This window comes from Cibotium barometz, chromosome 39 (genome assembly GCF_041138505.1).
Source record: "Cibotium barometz isolate CiBa-2024 chromosome 39, ASM4113850v1, whole genome shotgun sequence".
Classification (NCBI taxonomy): domain Eukaryota; kingdom Viridiplantae; phylum Streptophyta; class Polypodiopsida; order Cyatheales; family Cibotiaceae; genus Cibotium; species Cibotium barometz.
This window is the reverse complement of record NC_141084.1, coordinates 47,076,249-47,096,456: the sequence shown is the minus strand read 5'-3', so window position 1 is coordinate 47,096,456 and position 20,208 is coordinate 47,076,249. Positions and strand designations below refer to the sequence as shown.

Sequence of the window (20,208 nt, the reverse complement as noted above, 5' to 3'; positions counted from 1 at the left end):
GAGAGACATTATTACAGGCTCAGACAGCTCCAGAGGGGGGGCGACAGACACAGATTACTACATTTTTTCAGAGATCCATCCCCCTCCCAGCCCCTACACGGCAGGGAATTACTCTCCAGAGAGCAGAGACACTTAGAGCCCGCAGGAGACAGAGGACACCTGGCTTTCGGACACCACGCCTATACCAGAGAGAGATGACAGAGATCAGAGCTCAGTTTCACAGAGAGGGTGCGGAGCGACTGGCTCGCTTCAGAGCACACCCAGGCATGTTCTTCAGGGAGCTGTGGACACCCCCTTCACTGATGTATACCATTTTATACCCCCAGTATGGTACAAGATGGAGCTAGCTAGGTTGCATATCATGATTGTATACTCCATGCATATAGCTTTGCATTCTCCTAGTAGTAGAGCTCCATCCCCTGCACACCCAGATTCAGCTTTTTTATTCAGTACTTTTTCATTTTGTTGGGATGAGAGAGGATACCCCATACAGGTACTCCGATTTGTCTCATAAGCCGAGTTCGGTCTTTTGGAAGACGTTAATAAAATCTTTCTTTCTTTCTTTCTTTCTCTCTCCCTCTATCAAGGCTCAAGTTTCAAGCCATCTTCAACGGTGGCATCCTCCTCACGTGTCGGGGCTTCGCGTAGAAGGACGACGGGATGGACATGGTGGGAGGAGGTTAACATGCATAGGCAAGGTCTACGAGGCCATGGATTGCATGATAGAGAAGTTGAAAGACTTCGTGCCTGACGAAGACAAATACGAGGAGATCCATGCCTTGTGTCTAGGAAGGTGGAATTCCTACTACTCTCCATTGCATGTAGCAGCTTATGTGGTGGACCCAGAATTCCAAGGCAACAAGCAGGAGAGCGACTGGGAGGTGAGCGCTAGATGGAGGATCATCTTGGACCGTCTTGTGCCTGATGCATCGGTTAGGCGCAAGATCAGGGCCCAGCTTTCCATGTACAGGTCATTTCATGCTCCTATGGCTGTCATGATGCACAGATTGGCCGCTCCAAAGTTGGTACTGCTCTATGGTGGGAGGACTTTGGTTCGGATGGACCGGAGCTATAGCAGCTAGCCATCTGCATACTTAGCCAGGCCGTCAGCTCCTCTTGCTTGGAGCAACTTTCTAGCACCCTACAACCACATTACCTCTAGGAAGAGGAACCGACTCGGGGTAGAGCGTGCCAATGACATTGTCTTCGTCAGCGCGAACTTTGCGAATGCTTTGCAAGAGCGTAACCAAGAAGGCACATCCCTTCACCGAGTGGGAGATGAGTCAACAAGAAGAGCAACAAGAGGATGAGGTGCAGCAGCATCATGCCAGTGAGGATGAGAGTGAGGATGAGCTTGATGCTCCTTTGGCACAAGCTACCCATGACCATGAGGCGAGCACTTCACGTGGATGATCATTCATGGATCATGATTCATGGGCCTTACTACTTAGCGCTAGCCTCTAGCCTCTAGGCTTTAGCACTTTTTGTCATTGACTCATTTGAGTTCTTCCATGTATTGTGCCTCCTTAAGGCTTAGTCCTGACTCATTTTGTATCTACTTAATTATTAATACAATCAACCGTCAATGCCTTCACTCTTTGATCGGCGTATTTTGTTAATATGACTCAAAAGCTTATCATTTTAGTGTAAATTTGTGCTCATTTTGATGTACTTCCAAAGTAGAATAAGTGTAGAGTAGAAAAACTTTTAAAAAAAGTATTTTTTGAGTGCCGTTCCCTCCCCTGCCCCCGTTCCCTACCTATGGCTGTTCCCCGTCCCCGTCCCTCGTTACCGTCCCCCGTCCCTTGTGACTATGAGAAATTGAGACTGTATCCTACTTATTGGATCACCAGGAAATGAGGCCAGAATCTAAAGTGAAGTAATAACGAGAAGTGGACCACTTGGTCTCCTGTTTACCTGCCCAATCAGCATTAGAGTATCCAACAAACTCAGTGCCTTCTCTAAAAGAGAGACCATAGTCCAAGGTACTAGATAAGTATCGAAGAACCTTGAGAATGGTTTGCCAATGAGAATGTCGAGGAGTGGAAGAGAATTGACTGAGAACACTGACGCTGTAAGAAATGTTGGGCTTGGTATAAGTCAAGTGAATAAGAGAACCCACAACCCTCCCCAAAAGCCTTCGGTACTGCGTACTGTCCTCAAAGATGGGAGTAGCATCTTGTCACATGCACGCCCATGCCATGGCTAATCCTCAGCATGAACAACATTATCCCTAGTAGCATGATTACCCAGTCGGCAACCAGCAAGGCGGTTGAAGTAGCAGGTGGCTAGGCGCTAGTGTGAAGGCAACATTGAAGGACAACGCAACATTTAAAGGAAATTATATGAATATTATTTGTCCAACACCTGGCCGATAGTAGCGGCATCTAGCCGACCGGCAACCCTTCCATCATATATAAGCATAAGTCATTCATTTGCATATTCATCATATCATTAAGAATTTAGAAGTCTAGAAGTCAGTTAAGGCATGTAGAAGGCCAGAGGTCACCCTATTGGGGTAGACCAAGGGCCTTGAATATGTAAAGTCATTCAGTCACCTTTTTGTATCATATAATGCAAGAAAATCTGACACCAACGATCTCTCTCTTCTTCTCTCTCCTCTTTCTTAATCAGGCTTAGGGCTGTGGGTCAATACAGTAAGGCTTACACACATGCAACATTGGTATTAGAGCATGAGGTCCCACAGCTTCACATCAGAATATGTAAAGTTCCCAAACCCAGACTAGTAGTCATTCCTTGACTAGTAGCCACACCCACCCCACCTTCATCATGCGAGGACCAACCTCCACCCTACGGGCATCATCCTTGTACCACATGGCCATTGTCGTAGTTTTCAAGGGCATTGTCCCAAGGGGTGTATAGGTCCGAGCAAGGTAAACGCAAGCAGTTAAGAAGCATCACGAAGTTCGGGGATTCTCTTTATCTAGATGTTGACATTTCCCTTGAGATCAGAGAGAGATGGAGATCTTGTGACGGTCCTGATCCTCGTCATAATATTGCGCTAGCTCTTGAGAGGACCAGCCATCATTATCATAGCACTGCCTTGTCTAGAAGGAGGAGGCTTTGGACAAGGAGACAGCTATTAGGCGTAGGATTGCTGCTCTTCAGAGGGAACATGAAAAGCATCCACATGTGACTTGGATTACAGACCTCTTGACCACAGTTAGAGCAGAGCTGCAGTTGGCCATGGACAGGAGGGCTGAGTTCGCCTTTCATGCGAAGTTCGCCTTTCATGCGAACGAGGCCTTTTGGACTCAGATGGGTGGCAGATTGCAACAAAGAGTTTTTTTTAGCACACAGGCCTTCCCATAGCAGGGATTTTGTGAGGTACTTGCAGGATTCACAGGGTGAGGTTCAGATTGAGCCTGATAAGGTGAGGGGTATTGCTTCAGAATTTTATCGGTCTTTGTTGACTGCAGAGGTGCCCTCCCCTCAGAGAGATGTGGCACGGCAGAAAGTTTGGGAGTGCATGCCCAGGCTCATTACAGATGCTATGTGTTCTTCCTTGGCTGCCCCTTTCTTGAAGGGGGAATTCCTTCACGCACTGCATGCTCTTTCTAGTGGTTCATGCCCAGGGGATGATGGTCTCTCTCCCGCCTTCTTTATTCTTTTTTGGGATCATATTGGAGATGCTATCACTGTTGCCCTTCAGGAAATGTGGTTGTCGGGTATGATGTCTCCATACCTCACGGAGGGGCTGATTCACCTTATCCCCAAGAGTGGGGACAAGACTGACATCAAGCAATGGAGGCCCATCACCCTCCTTGGATCTGCATATAAAATCTTAGCTAAAGCCTTGAGTATAAGGTTGCAGCCGATTCTCCAAAGGACTATCCATGATTCCCAAAATGGGTTCCTCCAAGGAAGGAGTATATTTGATAACATCTTTTCTTTCTGGGAAGCCGTCGAGTGGGCAAAGTCTAGTCAGCAGCCTCTTGCCATTCTTTTGCTTGATTTTGAAAAAGCTTATGACAGAGTGGATTGGGATTTTTTGGAGGGCACTATGGCATACATGGGGTTTTCCCAAAACTGGATCAGAGGTGTGTCTTGCCTATACAGGGAGGCTCATAGCACTTTTTTAGCCTGTGGGGAGCGCAGTGAGCGTTTTCAGATTTCCCGTTCAGTGAGGCAGGGTTGTCTCCTCGCCCCTTTATTGTACCTCATTGTAGCTGAGGCTATGAGCAGGTTTCTTCGGGTTGCCCCTGGTGTTGTGGGTCTCAGGCTGCCTTTATGTACGGAGGAAGAGTTTTTGGACTCTGAGTTAGCAGATGATACGGCGTTGTTCCTTGAGGCTTCACATGCTTGTTTATGTGCTTTCTGGACAGCCTCGGAGGCCTTTTGTTTGGCAGCAGGAGCTTCTATCAATTGGCATAAGTCAGTTGGTTTTTGGATCAGTGATTCTCCTTTTGCAGATTGGGGTATAGATGTTGGTTTTACTTGGATTGAGAGAGGATGCTCTGCCAGATACCTTGGTTGTCAGGTGGGCATTGACATCTCCCCTGCACAACAGGGGATTGAATATCATTGACCGTGAGGTGCAATGTAAGGCTTTGTTGTGTAAGCTGGTTGTTAGGGGCTTTCTTCCAGGCACTGAGCCGTGGAAGGACTTTCTCATGCAACAGATCACGAAGTGTGTCCCTGTTCGCGGAGGTGACTAGACTCTCAGCTCACGCTTTATTTTTTAGGATGCAGTTCACCGCTCCCCTTCATCCCCCCTGGTTAGGTCCCTCCTACGGGCCTGGGACTGCTTGAGGAGTTTTTTGGTACACATCCCCCCACGTTCAGCAGAGGAAGTTAACCGGCAGCCCATTTTGTGGAATGATTTGATCTTAGATGTGCATGGTAGGCCTCTTGGGGCAGCTATGCATACTCTTTGGGCTGGCTGGGAGACCCTTTGCCCCACAGTGTTGGCTTGGAAGAGATTTCAGAGCCTCATCGAGGTACAGAGATTGGTTCTCACGCAGCATTTGAGAGGCTCTAGTCGGAGGATTGCACAGATTGATGCAGCCATTCCCAACCACTGGATTACTGGATCTTTTTTGGAAGACCGTCATCATTCTTGGATTGGGGTTTTTTCTGGGACAGGTGTTCCTCTTCAGGTTATGGGTCTCCCCTTGCCTAGGGAGGATGATGTACCAGTCTTTTTTTCTGTACAGGATGGATGGCAGTTGGAGAGATGTGATGTACAGGACCTTGTTGAGGGCCCCCAGATTCGTCCAATCAGAGTTGTTGGTAGGTTAGGAAAGCACGTCTTTGTTGACCAACCCCCCTCCCCCCCCCCCCCCCCCCAGGATGATCACAGAGTGTTAGACTTTGGTTGTATGGTGGCTGCCCTATCAGACATTTGCATTGGGACCCCAGTGAGTGGGTGTGGAAGGATGCTTGTAACCCCTTGAAAAGCATGCCTTTTTTCAGTTATACGGTGCGGAATGCCAGACATCTTATCTTGGGACACATTCAGAGTGTCCCTCCTCTTAGACCCCATTGGGAATCTTACGGCATTTCGACTGACATTCAGAGGGTTTTTTGGCGGAGATTGTGGCATTCTTATAGGAAGCCACAGATTTCCTCCTTTATCTAGGTTTCTCTTCATGGTGGTCTGGCCACCAATCAGTGGAGGTCAGCTACTGGTGCTTGCCCAGCTTGCCCTAGATGTGCAAGAGTTTCGGAGTCAGTTTACCATTGTTTATGGGAATGTAGGGAAGCACAGAGGGTTTGGTTTGCGATTGCACACCTCTTTGGTAGGATTAAGAGGGATGCTATCATTTCTTTTGGTTCTATCATTTGGTTGACACAGTCTGGGCCTCAGTTGAGATTGGAGGGGACTGACAGGAGCTTGGCCATTATGGTTAGGCAAGGAGTTGCTCGGCAGTGTTGTCTTCAGGATTTGCCACTTTCACACTTTGTCCCTCCGGCATAGAGGTTAGACAGCTCTTGGGAGATTATTGCTAGCATCTCAGCCTGGAGAATCTGGAAGGCTAGATGCACCGAGGCCATTGAGGGTACTCCCGTTCTTGTTTCTCAATGTCTTTGCAGGATTTGGAGTGATATTATTCACACCATCATGGCTACCTGGGCCAGAATCCAAGGATCTTTGAGGGCTGTGGAGAGGAAGCGCGGCCAGTTTATGAGAGAGTGGGACATTGGTATCTTTTTCACGTCCTCTCACTCGGGACCCTATTGGCAGCACAGGGCTCCTGATTGGTTGAGATCTCCACCTTTCTTGGTGTGAAATCTCCATTTTGTAAAATTTTTTCATACTTAATAGAAGTCTCCTTAATACTTAATACTTAATACTTAATACTTAAAATTTTTTCATACTTAATACCTGGGCCAGAATCCAGGGATCTTTGAGGGCTGCTGTAACTCGCAGCGGCGGTGCCCGGGGGACTAGGGCCTTTGACACACTTGTTGATACCATCAATGCATATTAAAACATTTGAACATGGCCACAGCCTTAACACATATCCATCATCACTTTGCATAAAACATAAAGCTGGACAAAACATCCACAAATGCTGAAAATGGAGCTTGCACGTGTGACACCGCATAGAGGCCGGAATGGGCCGACCCCCCCCTTGGAGTATTTTATTACCCAAGGAGAACAATATCATGTACAAGCTTTGAGGGCCTTACTCTCCCCACGGGAGATGCCGGATTATCCATATACAAATGCCATAACATAGCCCAATACGAGGCAACCAAGCCGGAACATAGGCTGTAGAAATGCCGAGCCAACAATATAATCCATATACCTCCGTGTGGGTACTGATTCTTCTCCAAAAACCACGGGTCTTCATGCAATAGAGAGGGTACAGAAAGTACAACTCTCCATTCAGTCGGTACAGCAGGTACAATGGCTGGTACAGCCGGTACAGTGGCTGGTACAGCAGGTACAGCAAGTACAAATGCTGGTACAGCAGGTACAGTGGCTGGTACAGCAAGTATAGTGGCTGGTACAGTCGGTACGGTGGCTGGTACAGCAAGTACAGCAAGTACAGCAAGTACAGTGGCTGGTACAGCCAGTACGGTGGCTGGTACAGTAGGTACAACAAGTACAAATGCTGGTACAACACATACAATGGCTAGAAATCATAATAAATGATTGAATACCCTTGCCTTTAGTATTTCTTCGCGATGGAAGCCTCCAAAACAGTCCCCAACAGCCGGTATTCTTCATGGGCAGCCTTCAAGAGAGAGAGAAAGAGAGTAGTCATCATTAGAGAAACCTTCAATGGTGGTAGAGGCTAGTGTGCAGCAAGAGAGCCTCTATTAATGAAGAGAGAGGGCTCCAATTTATAGATTTGGGCCTCCCATGAGCTAAAATGGCAAGAGAAGGCTACAATGACAAGTGGAGAGCCACACAATAGCTGAAGTGACAAGTGTGAGGCCACTTGTCTCATTTTGATCCATTTTCTAACAAGTGTCAGGCCACTTGTCTCACTTTGATCCACTTTCTTGCCACATGTCCCAATCTAAGAGATGGATTCTCCCATAATCTTTAGCTCTAAAAATATAACAACTAGTAGACATTCTGTCATAGGCACTTTACCAACTCTTGGTATCTGCTCAATTCCAGATGTAATGACGCGAACAGAATTTCCATCGGAGTCAGGCCAAAAATAGGAACTCTCCTAAATTTTAGGAGTGTGGTCCTTTGTATTCTAGGATAATCCCCCATTCCCAAAGCTTGTACTTTCCAAATATTTAAACATCCTGGAGTCCACCAGACCCCTTTCAGACTGGGAAATGTCCAGGCTGGTGACATCCTCCCCAACTTCTTAAAAGTTGTCCGCAACTTTAAGCTTCAAGCCATATATTCAAGATATAATCATGTCCCATCGATTGGGCGAGACGAGACAGTCTCAAAAATCCAATATAACTGAAGATTCCATGTCCCAAAGAAATGGGCGAGACTAAATAAGTCTCCATAATACCAATATCAAAATCATGTCCCAAGATAAATGGGCGAGACAAAACAGTCCCATAAGTCCAGATAGCATAATCCATGCCAATGCATATGAAATTTAACATTTAGAAAACAATGGTATGTCGATGTAGATCACCAAGGAGCTGCCTTGACGCCCGGCCCGACTTCAGTGCCCATATTCTCTACCATTGGCTCTATGTTCTACCAAGCAAGGTAGCAACATCTTGAAGAGCACTTAGGTCAAGAGAAATACTACACAGGGCGGCTAAACAAGGAGTCCTGAAAACAATCGCTCGCAGGCATAGATAACCTGGTGTTCCATACGCATTTCTGCTACACATAGTTTATAGGTATTTCGGCCACCAACTCACACTACCCTCTCAAGTGCCCATGTTCCCTTCCATCTGCTCTCTATTGTTCCACCCACACATGGTAGAAACAATCTTCAAGAGAGCACGTAGGACAAGAGAACACTACACAGGGTATGTTGTGCTTGTCACTACCCTTTGAAGTGCCCATGGTTCCCTTCCATCTGCTCTCTATTGTTCCACCCTCACATGGTAGAAACAATCTTCAAGAGAGCACGTAGGACAAGAGAACACTACACAAGGTAAGTGAACCATGAGTTCCATAAGTCCAATGCATCCCAAATAAAGGGAGCCAAAAAGAATAATCCATCCCAGTAAAAGGGAGCCATAAACATAATCCATAAACCTGAGGATGGATCCAAATTCCTAGAAAAGAAGTCCAGGAATCCATACACCTGTATACCATAATCCTTGTATACCATAACTCTTACCACATACTCCGTGCTAACCACACACCTTGGAGTAGAGGTGAACTTAATCCATAAAAGCATCATATCCATGAGATAACCAAAGATTTCTTCTCTATAAACTCGAACAGATTCGTCCATAGAAATTGCCTGTTAAGCCCAATATCTATATAAATCTCGTCCAAGAAAGAAATCTCCATAGATATATTCCATCCCAATAAAGGGAGCCATGAAAAGAATTCATCCCATTAAAGGGAGCCATAAGCAATGTTTTCGTGAAACCATCTCAAGGCAAACAACAACACCTTTCTCCTTGCATAGCTATACAAGGGTTAGTGAACATCAAAAACACTTCATAGTAAATAGCAAAAGCACCAACTTTGCAAACTCAAAGTATACTTAGCTGTTCTTTGCCAGGTTGGTCATGAAGCCAAAAGAAATATCTCGTCACCATATCCTTAAGATATCTTGAGATATATCTCCATATAGCTTGCCTGTAAGCTTGATAATATAATCCACAATATCCATATGGAAAGAGTGCTAAACGTGTGCACATAAAGCCAACTCCATACTTCCAAGATAAATTTTGTGAATTCATAAATCCTTAGATCAAGCTGTCTATTGTTCATGCTCTTGCTTCATAGGCTCTGAAGTGGCTGGCCATGCTTAATATCAATGATGGTAAGTGTGGTCCCCACTCCAGATCTTTTCTCTTCCTTATTGATAGAAGGAAGCCTCCGCTTCCAAGAAAGCCTATGCTCTGATACCAATGTAACTCGCAGCGGCGGTGCCCGGGGGACTAGGGCCTTTGACACACTTGTTGATACCATCAATGCATATTAAAACATTTAAACATGGCCACAGCCTTAACACATATCCATCATCACTTTGCATAAAACATAAAGCTGGACAAAACATCCACAAATGCTGAAAATGGAGCTTGCACGTGTGACACCGCATAGAGGCCGGAATGGGCCGACCCCCCCCTTGGAGTATTTTATTACCCGAGGAGAACAATATCATGTACAAGCTTTGAGGGCCTTACTCTCCCCACGGGAGATGCCGGATTATCCATATACAAATGCCATAACACAGCCCAACACGAGGCAACCAAGCCCGAACATAGGCTGTAGAAATTCCGAGCCAACAATATAATCCATATACCTCCGTGTGGGTACTGATTCTTCCCCAAAAACCACGGGTCTTCATGCAATAGAGAGGGTACAGAAAGTACAACTCTCCATTCAGTCGGTACAGCAGGTACAATGGCTGGTACAGCCGGTACAGTGGCTGGTACAGCAAGTACAAATGCTGGTACAGCAGGTACAATGGCTGGTACAGTCGGTACGGTGGTTGGTACAGCAAGTACAGCAAGTACAGTGGCTGGTACAGCAAGTACAGCAAGTACAGTGGCTGGTACAGCAAGTACAGTGGCTGGTACAGCCAGTACGGCAAGTACAAATGCTGGTACAACACATACAATGGCTAGAAATCATAATAAATGATTGAATACCCTTGCCTTTAGTATTTCTTCGCGATGGAAGCCTCCAAAACAGTCCCCAACAGCCGGTATTCTTCATGGGCAGCCTTCAAGAGAGAGAGAAAGAGAGTAGTCATCATTAGAGAAACCTTCAATGGTGGTAGAGGCTAGTGTGCAGCAAGAGAGCCTCTATTAATGAAGAGAGAGGGCTCCAATTTATAGATTTGGGCCTCCCATGAGCTAAAATGGCAAGAGAAGGCTACAATGACAAGTGGAGAGCCACACAATAGCTGAAGTGACAAGTGTGAGGCCACTTGTCTCATTTTGATCCATTTTCTAACAAGTGTCAGGCCACTTGTCTCACTTTGATCCACTTTCTTGCCACATGTCCCAATCTAAGAGATGGATTCTCCCATAATCTTTAGCTCTAAAAATATAACAACTAGTAGACATTCTTTCATAGGCACTTTGCCAACTCTTGGTATCTGCTCAATTCCAGATGTAATGACGTGAACAGAATTTCCATCGGAGTCAGGCCAAAAATAGGAACTCTCCTAAATTTTAGGAGTGTGGTCCTTTGTATTCTAGGATAATCCCCCATTCCCAAAGCTTGTACTTTCCAAATATTTAAACATCCTGGAGTCCACCAGACCCCTTTCAGACTGGGAAATGTCCAGGCTGGTGATAGCTGCGGAGAGGAAGCGCGGCCAGTTTATGAGAGAGTGGGACATTGGTATCTTTTTCACGTCCTCTCACTCGGGACCCTATTGGCAGCACAGGGCTCCTGATTGGTTGAGATCTCCACCTTTCTTGGTGTGAAATCTCCATTTTGTAAAATTTTTTCATACTTGATAGAAGTCTCCTTTCTGAAAAAAAAAGGGCCTCGCAACACACATGATTAGTTTTGGCAGGGGACCTATCGGTGTGTTAAGGGAAAGGGATAGTAGGTGTGGGGACTCATGCTCATTTCTTCAGCAAGACTTGGAAGTGGAGGAAGTCTTTTTTCATGTGAAGAAGCGCTGAAGTGAAAAAGAATGGCCATTTTATCGAGCTGGACTTCATATCCCAATGGATGCCAATGCACCATGATAGTATTTGAGTATGTATGCAGGCATCAAAATTATGAGGCTATATTGTCAGAAGCTCTTTTTAGAACCTGAGGCAACATGGGCCTAACTGAGCTCACGGCCTACATAATTGGGCAAGGAGCGAAGACAAGTGAACAGGGGTAGAATAGGAATGTTTTGCCACAAACTCTATGAGAAATAAGGCAAGCATCACATGGCATGATGGTGTGGGGAAGAAACTAACACAAATTCCGTAAGCATTCCATATCAAAGAGTATACATAGTCTGGTGAAGGGCTCTTTTATTTGGCAGGAGTTTTTGGCAGAAAACTTACAGAAGTTATTGTTACTGGAGAAGAGTTGTTGCTCACAAACGGTGTTCAATTCCACTCTCTTGAGTTCACTTTTATGACTGACCATATTACTTTGAAGATATCGGATGATAGCCACAATCAGATTGTCATTAAGTGGCCACTGAATGAGATCATTGGATTTGGTTCAAGTATGTGCCAACAGGTATGATTTTATTGTCTATGGTGTAAATTCTTTGTTAAATGGTATGATACCTGTGGAAGTGCCAGATTAAAGGGCAGGATTTACCCAACACCAGACAGGTTACGATATGCTTGAACTGGATCTGACTGAATCTGGGGTAGAAAGGCTCAAGTCAAAACTGAAGGATTTTCATGACATAGTTGGTATGTCTCGACTGGTAAAACCTTTTTTTCCTTTTTTTTTTTGGCTTTTGGTGAACCATTCAGCAAGCTTGCAAGTGTGTTTGTGACATGTCTGTGTGTTCTAACAGCAATCTAGTAGTGCAGATTTTCCATGTAGTAAAGGCTATACCTTGATAACAAATATCAGCAGTCTTAATTGGACCAAAATTACCTCTCTTTCTAATGGCTACATGTCTTTGTGGAGGCCTCGGAAAGTGTACGATTTGTCTGCCAAAAAAAAGAGGAACAAATTCAAATTTGCAAGCGTTATATACATGCTGCTAAGGACTGCATTACATTTTGTAGTGCTTCTTGTGCAGGAAACCACATGAGCAGGCTCGGATGAGTTTGGAGCAAGAAGTGCTAAAAGAAAATCGCTGTGAAAGGTATACTTCTGTTTATTTTACAGTATTTCAATTGTTGGCATTATTCCCATTTCTTCTCTGAGCTTCTTCGGCACTTGGGGAAGATACCGTACCACGTGCTCGGCTTATGCACAGATTGCATGACATTGAGGTACCCGAGGATATGCAGTGGGGGATATATGCTTTGTATGAGTCTCTGACAGGGAGAGTCCGAGCTCCAGGCGGACTATCTGATAGGGTGACCAGCACGATAGGGGTGAAGCAGGGATTACAGAGACACGTGGATGCATTACAGGCTTTCTGTGGGGATAGTGATCTGATAGTGAACCCTGGGAAAACCAAGGTTATGGTGTTTAACACCACACAGGCATGGGTGACGAGATCAGAGCCTCAATTCACTTTCTGAGGGGAGCCGGTAGAGTACGTCAGGTCATATGTCTACTTGGGAGTTACTTTCACAGGACGCGTTTCTCCCTGAACGAGGCAGCAGCAGCTAGATTAGCTCGAGGGCATGCAGCCTTGGGGGCACTTGAGAGGCAGTGTGCACACATACAGTTTCAGGAGCCACGCAGCAAATTGTGGCTATTTGATACGCTTGTCACACCGACCCTCCTGTACGGAGCTCCAATTTGGGGGCCCAGTATACATCACAGATTTGAGAGAGAGACAGATGAGGGATGGAGGCAAATTTAGAGACCACTGATTATGATGATTGCCCGCATGATTCGGAGCAAGTCATTAGTACCACAGATACGTTGTGCCATTGGACAAATCCGGACCTCATCACACCAGCTGCGGATTGAGACGGCGATATGTGCATCAGATCGTGGATGACCGCATTTGTCAACTATGCTACCAGGAGGTAGAGACAGAGGAACACTACATTTGCCGATGTACAGTCTATTATGAGATCCGAGGGAGATATCACCGCCTCTTTTGAGAGGGTTTTGGGCCGTTATGCAGGGTCATGGAGTTTGAGGATCAAAGATGCCTTGGATTGTTTCTACTTGAGCTCAGGAGACACAGAGAGACCATCTTGGCAGACAAGAGGCCGAGCCATGATGTACCTAGACAGAGGACCGTGACAGATTTCTTCGGCACCGGCACCAGCACCAGCACCAGCACCAGCAACCCAGCCCACACACCTCCTGATACCTCCTCCATTGGGCCATCAAGGCACCGAGCACGCTCCCAGGGAGTCACCATTGATAGAGCAATTATCTTATGTCGTGCTCGTCGGCCACGCCCACTAGGATCCCGACCACGGCATCCTCACCATCGCCAGATCAGAGCCATTATTGCTCGGCATCGGAGGCGCCTACCTCGCTTCTACGACCTCTCCATTCTAGACAGCCCCATGGCGGAGATACTTGATCTAAGGAGAGGGCAACACTTCAACTGATCAGCATACATGGATCTACCTGATATACATTTTTTAGTATTTTCCAGTATTTTCTACTCATTATCATCTCGGAGTCTTACAGTTCTATCTTATTTCTGTAGGACAATTAGTTTATTGTACTTTTTAGTCTCATTTAGTTGTTCTCTTTGATGAGACACCAACTTCAGATGTACTCTCAGTTTTGGTCTCATAGGCCACTATGGCCTCTTAGAGACGTTAATATATCATTTCATTTCATTTCATTTCTCTCTCTCTTAGGAAGTAACAACATGGAGGAAGAGGAGATTGCCGCCGAACTCGGAGAAGCCGCTGATGCTGCATTTCATACACCGGTAAAGTTCTCTTCTGTTAAGAAGTTTTATGTGAGAAAAGGTAGGGAATGGACACTCTCCCCGGGGTGAAAGCCACTGGGGAAGACATCCAAGAGAATCGATGAAACAATGTATGATGAGATACACAGATTGGTCAGTACAGAGATATGCCTCCTGCGTGAGCATTTTGATTGTCTAACATTTCCTTGCATGCATTCAGCTCTGCCCTTAATTCCAAGATCATACTGTCTTTCTCTGCAATCATTGCATGCATTTCCTCTTGCAATTCTTTTCTAATTTCAGCCTGCAAAAGAGTTTGTACAACCTGCAGTTCCACCCGTACTTGGGCTTCGTCTCGCCCTTCATCTTTGCATACATGTCTGCATACGTTTCAGCCAAACAGGCATGTGTTTCTTGTTGCATTTCTTGCTTAACTTCGACAAGGCATGGCTGCAGCACCTCAAACGCAGGAGGAAATAAAAGAACTAAAAATACAGGTGGAGAAGGAGATAAAAACCTTCGCCGAGGTTGCACAGTGCACCAAGGCGGAGGTGGAAGAAAATGCTAAGTGGATTGATGTGGTAAAAAAGCACAAGGGAATGCATGACAATAAAGTGGAGGTGATGAATGCAACCCTTGAAGAAGAGGCTAAACGGCGAGCCAGAGCCCTACATGTACGGGTTACAAGGTGGGGGGGAGAAAGGTACTCCCCAAGAAGAAGCTACTTCTTAGGCTTTGGCTAGCAGCCCCTTTCCTCTGGGTCCTAGGAAGATTTTCTTCTTTCAGTACCAGGTGGGCTTTGATCCAGTGGTGGAGGATCAGCGCCTTACCCCGGTCTCACTACGGTTCCCTACTCTTCCTCGGTCCTATTGGAAGCTTTTAGCTTCCATAGGGGCATCCTTTGGCCAAGTTCTAGAGGTACCGATCCTCCCGAGCTCTCCCGCCTCAGCTTCCGCGGCCGTTACCGCCACTCTTGATGGTGTACCCCGGGTCCTTGTGCTTGTTCCTGATCCATCGATTACTGATGATCATCTTATGCTTCAGAGACCTGACGGATCTCATTTCCGCGAGAGGATGGAGATTGCAGGCAGACCTGACCAGTGTCGGATTTGTCGTCGACAGGGTCACATTGCTAGAGATTGTCCCAGATCGAGGGGCCATGCTAGGAGGCGGCGTGGTCGTGGCCATCAGAGGCCTTTTGCAGATGCCGAGACTCCAGCTGCTAGCGTTGGGTTGTGGTTAGAAATTGGGATGGCAGGCACCCTCGGACCCCCGTACCTGCCCCTTCACCCACACTCCCTATGGAGCACCCTAACCCCTATGCAGCTCTTGCCTCACAGGATGTTGATCCTTTTTTGGAGGATGAGGCCTTGCAGGCACATGATCTGGATCCCTCACAGGAGGATATTGCATTACAGTTATAGGATGATTGCACCCTTGAGGATGATGTTGCACATTCGCATTGTCATGGTACCTCTCCAGTTCTGAGGAATAGCCCTGGCTTTTCCCCGGAGTGGGAGAGAGGTAAGGTTTACATCGTCACATTTTCCCTCCCTTACCTATGCGAGACGTACCTCCGCCTCTAAAGGGGGTCCTTTGTCGACCACGAGATTTGGTCGTTCCTACTCTGAGTCTTTATGAGGATTGTCTCCTTGGAACATTCAGGGTCTTGGGGGTTTTTTTCCGCATCAACGGAAACAAATTGTAAAAACCCAGCTTCATTGTGCAGTCAGGTGGACCTATGGATATATTGCTCTTGCAAGAGCATAAACTGGATGCTAGTCAGTGTGGGAGATCACGCAAGCTTCTCTCAGGACACACCTTTTCGTCACCGGCTGTTGGTACCAAGGGTGGTGTTTGTATCTCTGTTTCAGCTTTGATCTTGCCTTGCATCATTGGACATGGTGTCATTTTGCCTGCGAGAGTGCAGTGGATCCTTCTTATGCAGCGTACTACACGCATTGGTATTCTCAACCTCTATGCTCCTAACCATAGAGGTGAGAGGATTGCCTTTTGGAAATCTCTCACTACATTGATGCCTCTTGCCAACCATTGGATTATTGGTGAGGATTTTAACATGGTTGAGATGCCAACGGATAAAAGAGGTGGACATGAGGGCTTGGTGCATCCTCTTGAAAGAGCGTCTTGGGAGAGGTTTACACTCTCCATTCATGGTAGAGATTGTTGGCATGAGGATGACATTTTGAGGAGTCCATCCACTCTTCTTTATTCATGGTCTAACAGGAGAAGAGATGTAGGATGTATCTATGCACGGTTAGACAGATTTTATGTGGATGATTGGGTGCTTGACAGAGGTGGACATACTTTGATTGCTACAGGCACCTCCAAATCGGATCATTGCCCAGTGGTTTTATGTATTAGAGATCCGAATTGCCATGGATCAGCACCTCATGTACGCATCCCTGATCATTTGTTTTCAGATGCAGAACTATCGCGTCGTATGCTTGATATTTGGAGATCTCATGACTTCTTACAGGCCTCTCAAAGCGTGGCCTCTGCTCTCTGTGATATTAGTGACTTTTATCACACATGTGCCCTGTCTAAGAGGCAAGAGGCTTTGGACTTAGAAAGGGCTATTAGACGTAGATTGGCTGCCTTGCAGAAAGAGCACGAGAAACATCCTCATGCTCAATGGGTTGCAGATTCTTTATGTACTATTAGAGCAGAACTTCATCACTCTCTTGAGCAGCGCGCGGAGTATCGTTTCATGCCCAGGAATCCTTTTGGACACAGATGGGTGGCAGATGTAACAAACATTTCTTTGCTTCTCACGGCCCATCTCATGCCAGAGATAGTGTCAGGCAGTTGCAGGATTCACATGGCACTCTTCACTCAGATCCTCTCATGGTTAGACAGATTGCCACCGATTTCTATTGCCAGCTTCTTAGTGCTGAGCCGCATTCGGATCTGAGACATAGGGCACAGAGGAAGGTTTGGATTGCATTGCTACATTTGATCACCGAGGAGATGTGTGCCGCTCTGGATGCCCCTTTTTCTATGCAGGAGTTCAGTCATGCTCTTCATGCCTTACCTTATGGTAAGTGTCTAGGGGAGGATGGCCTCTCCCCTGTATTTCTCACTACTTTTTGGGATGAGATTGGGGCTGAGATAACATCGGCTTTGCAGGAGATGTGGGACACAGGTTCTATGCCTTCTTCTCTCACTGAGGGACTTATTTATCTTATTCCTAAGAGCGGGGATAAGAAATTGATTGCCAGTGGAGACCTATCACCTTACTTGGGACTGCCTATAAGATTCTTGCTAAGGCAGTGAGCATCAGACTGCAGCCAATTTTGCAGGATGTTATTCATGATAACCAGAATGGATTCTTACACGGCAGCAGCATCTTTGATAACATTTTCTCGTTTTGGGAGGCCTTGGAATGGGCTAAAGCGAGCAATCATCCCTTTGCCATTCTGCTCTTGGATTTTGAGAAGGCCTATGATAGAGTGGATTGGGACTTTCTTGAGGGTAGTCTTAGTCATATGGGCTTCTCTCAGAGATGGATAAAGGGAGTTTCATGCATGTATCGTGATGCCCACAGTAGAGTTCTTGCTTGCGATGATAGAGGAGAGCGGATACAGATTTCTCGCTCAGTACGACAGGGCTGCCCATTAGCCCCTTTATTATATATCATAGTTGCAGAGGCCATGAGCATCTTTTTCCGCTCCACTGCTGGTATTTCAGGATTGAGGTTGCCTCTTCGTAGTCAGGAGGAGTTGGTCGACTCTGAGTTAGCTAATGACACAGCCCTGTTTTTGGAGGTTTCACATATATGCTTATGTTCCTTCCGGGTAGCACTAGAGGAGTTCTGTTTGGCAGCAGGGGCACTCATTAATTGGCACAAATCTGTTGGTTTTTGGGTTAGTGATTCACCGAGAGTTGATTGCGGTGCAGAGCTTGGTTTTACTTGGATCAGCAGAGGATGTGCTGCTAGATATTTGGGATGCCAAGTTGGGATTGATATTTCTCCTGCACAGCAGTTTGCTCCGGTACTTATGAGTATCCAGAAGAAGCTCCTCCATTGGAGCTCCAAGAGATTAGATTTAGCCTCCAGAGCTTTGGTGGCTAATCACGTTTTGCTTGCCTCAGCTTGGTTTATTTCCTCTTGTTGGTGCTTCTCTTGTGCGTGCATTGGCCAATTGCGGAGATTGATCCGAAATTTTCTCTGGCCGAGCTTGGATGGCACCTCAGACACTCGTGCCAGGGTCGCTTGGCTCACAGTTTTTCAGCCCAATAGAGAGGGGAGCTTGAATATTATCGATCCGGATGTTCAATGCAGGGCGTTGCTTTGCAAACTTGTGGTCAGAGGTTTCCTACCAGGCACTGAGCCTTGGAAGGATTTTTTCTTGTCTCAGATTTCCAGATGTACACCCAGGGTCGGGAGAGACTGGATGCCCAACACACGTTTTTTGTTCACAGAGGCTGATATTAGGGCACCATCTTCCCCTCTTATTGCAGCCATTGTCAGAGCATGGAGAAGCATGAGATATTTTTTGCGACAAAGACTTCCTAGGTCTTTCGACGAGGCTGACCGACAACCTATTATGTGGAACGAGTTCATTAGGGATGAGGCTGGTCGGCCACTTTGGTGCATCTCGTTATATGCAATGGTCAGGATGGGAGAGATGCGTATACACAGTTCTTGCTTGGAAGACCTTTAAGAGTCTTCCGGAGGATCGGAGAGTTGCATCCACTCAGCATCTTAGGGGCTCTCGCATTCGTATTGATCAGATTGATGCAGCTATTCCGCATGAGTGGCTTTCTGGGACCTTTCACGGAGACTATCATCCGAGTTGGCTGGGAGTTTTTTCGAGGATAGGCATACCTCTGCAGGTCATTGCTCTGCCAGGCCAGGAGGATACAGATTTCCTCATGTATTCTATCATGCCTGGTGGTAGATTGAGGAGATGTAGTATGGAGGAGATCATACCAAACACTAGGCTTAGTCCAGTGAGGATTGTTGGTCGCTCGGGGAAGCACTGGTTCATTGATTCTTCTCCTCAGATAGTGACTCATGGTTCTTGGTGTTTGTGGCTATATGGTGGCAGTCCTATCAGATATCTTCAGTGGGATCGAGGAGAGTGGGAGTGGATTGATGCCTTCGATCCTTTGAAAAGCCTTCCTTTTTTTTAGTTTCTTTGTTCGGAATGCCAGGCTTCTCCTCACTCGACAGATGCATATAGGATCCCTACTCTCAGGCCTCATTGGGAGAGCTATGATATTTCTCCAGTGATACAGCGCAGATATTGGCATAGACTTTGGCACTCATACAGAAGGAGCCAGATCTCTCATTTCTTTTGGTTATTCTGACATGGTGGTCTCCCCACCAATCAGTGGAGATTAGTTTTCGATGTAGCACCTTCCTGTCCTAGATGTGCGGCAGATTCTGAGTCCGTACAACATTGTCTATGGGGGTGTAGCATTGCACAGCAGATTTGGGGTCCTGTAGCCCAACTTATGGGCAAATTGAGTGGCCGAGCCATGCATGTGACTTGGGGGGCAGTTGCTTGGCTCTCCCAGTCCGGTCCGCAACTTTTTTATGACGGAAGTGTTATAGATTCTGTTTTTTTCATTCGTAGAGGTATTGCCCAGCATGGTTTATTGCAGGATGTTCCTCACTCCGATTATACACCCCCTAGACAGAGGATTGACACCAGTTGGGAGATTATTGCTAGTATTACAGCATGGCAGATCTGGAGAGCTAGATGCACGGAGGCTATTGAGGGTGTCCAGATTTTTGGGTGTCAGTGCATTAGTACTATATGGGGTGATATCATCCACACTCTTATGGCTACTTGGGCTCGCATTCAGGGGCCCTCTCGTTCTGCGCAGGCGAAGCGTGTGATATTTATGCGGGAGTGGGACCATGGCATCTTCTTTTCCTCTAGTACCACAGGTCATACATGGCATCATGATGCTCATCAGTGGTTGAAATCACCTTACATATTGGGGTGATTCTATTCTCTTCCGGGTTATAGCTGTGATTGTTGTATGTTTTTCTCATACTTAATAGAAGTCTCTTTCGGAAAAAGAAAAAAAGAAAAAAAGAAAGGAGCCACAGAGATTCTCAGAGTAGAGGCCTGGAGAGTGGGAAAGGATGCCACCAGAGCACGAGCAT

At 46.4% G+C, this 20,208-nt stretch overlaps 1 protein-coding gene across 15 annotated transcripts in view; it reads left to right on the top strand.

The window, feature by feature from the left end:
- The window catches only part of LOC147616168 (putative ubiquitin-like-specific protease 2B), a 165,781-nt gene that overhangs the window by 16,744 nt on the left and 128,829 nt on the right, over nucleotides 1-20,208 (top strand). For 5 of the 15 annotated variants that reach the window (XM_086778800.1, XM_086778810.1, XM_086778805.1 and 2 more), the window contains 4 exons: nucleotides 11,586-11,788; nucleotides 11,883-11,970; nucleotides 12,094-12,205; nucleotides 12,309-12,374. In XM_086778800.1, the coding sequence (XP_086634926.1) occupies nucleotides 11,681-11,788; nucleotides 11,883-11,970; nucleotides 12,094-12,205; nucleotides 12,309-12,374 (374 nt within the window). In that variant the 5' untranslated portion in view covers nucleotides 11,586-11,680. Of the gene's footprint in view, nucleotides 1-10,321; nucleotides 11,985-12,093; nucleotides 12,206-12,308; nucleotides 12,375-14,013; nucleotides 14,088-20,208 lie in introns of those variants that run through there. The other 10 variants (XM_086778803.1, XM_086778802.1, XM_086778804.1 and 7 more) reach the window with 9 other exon arrangements.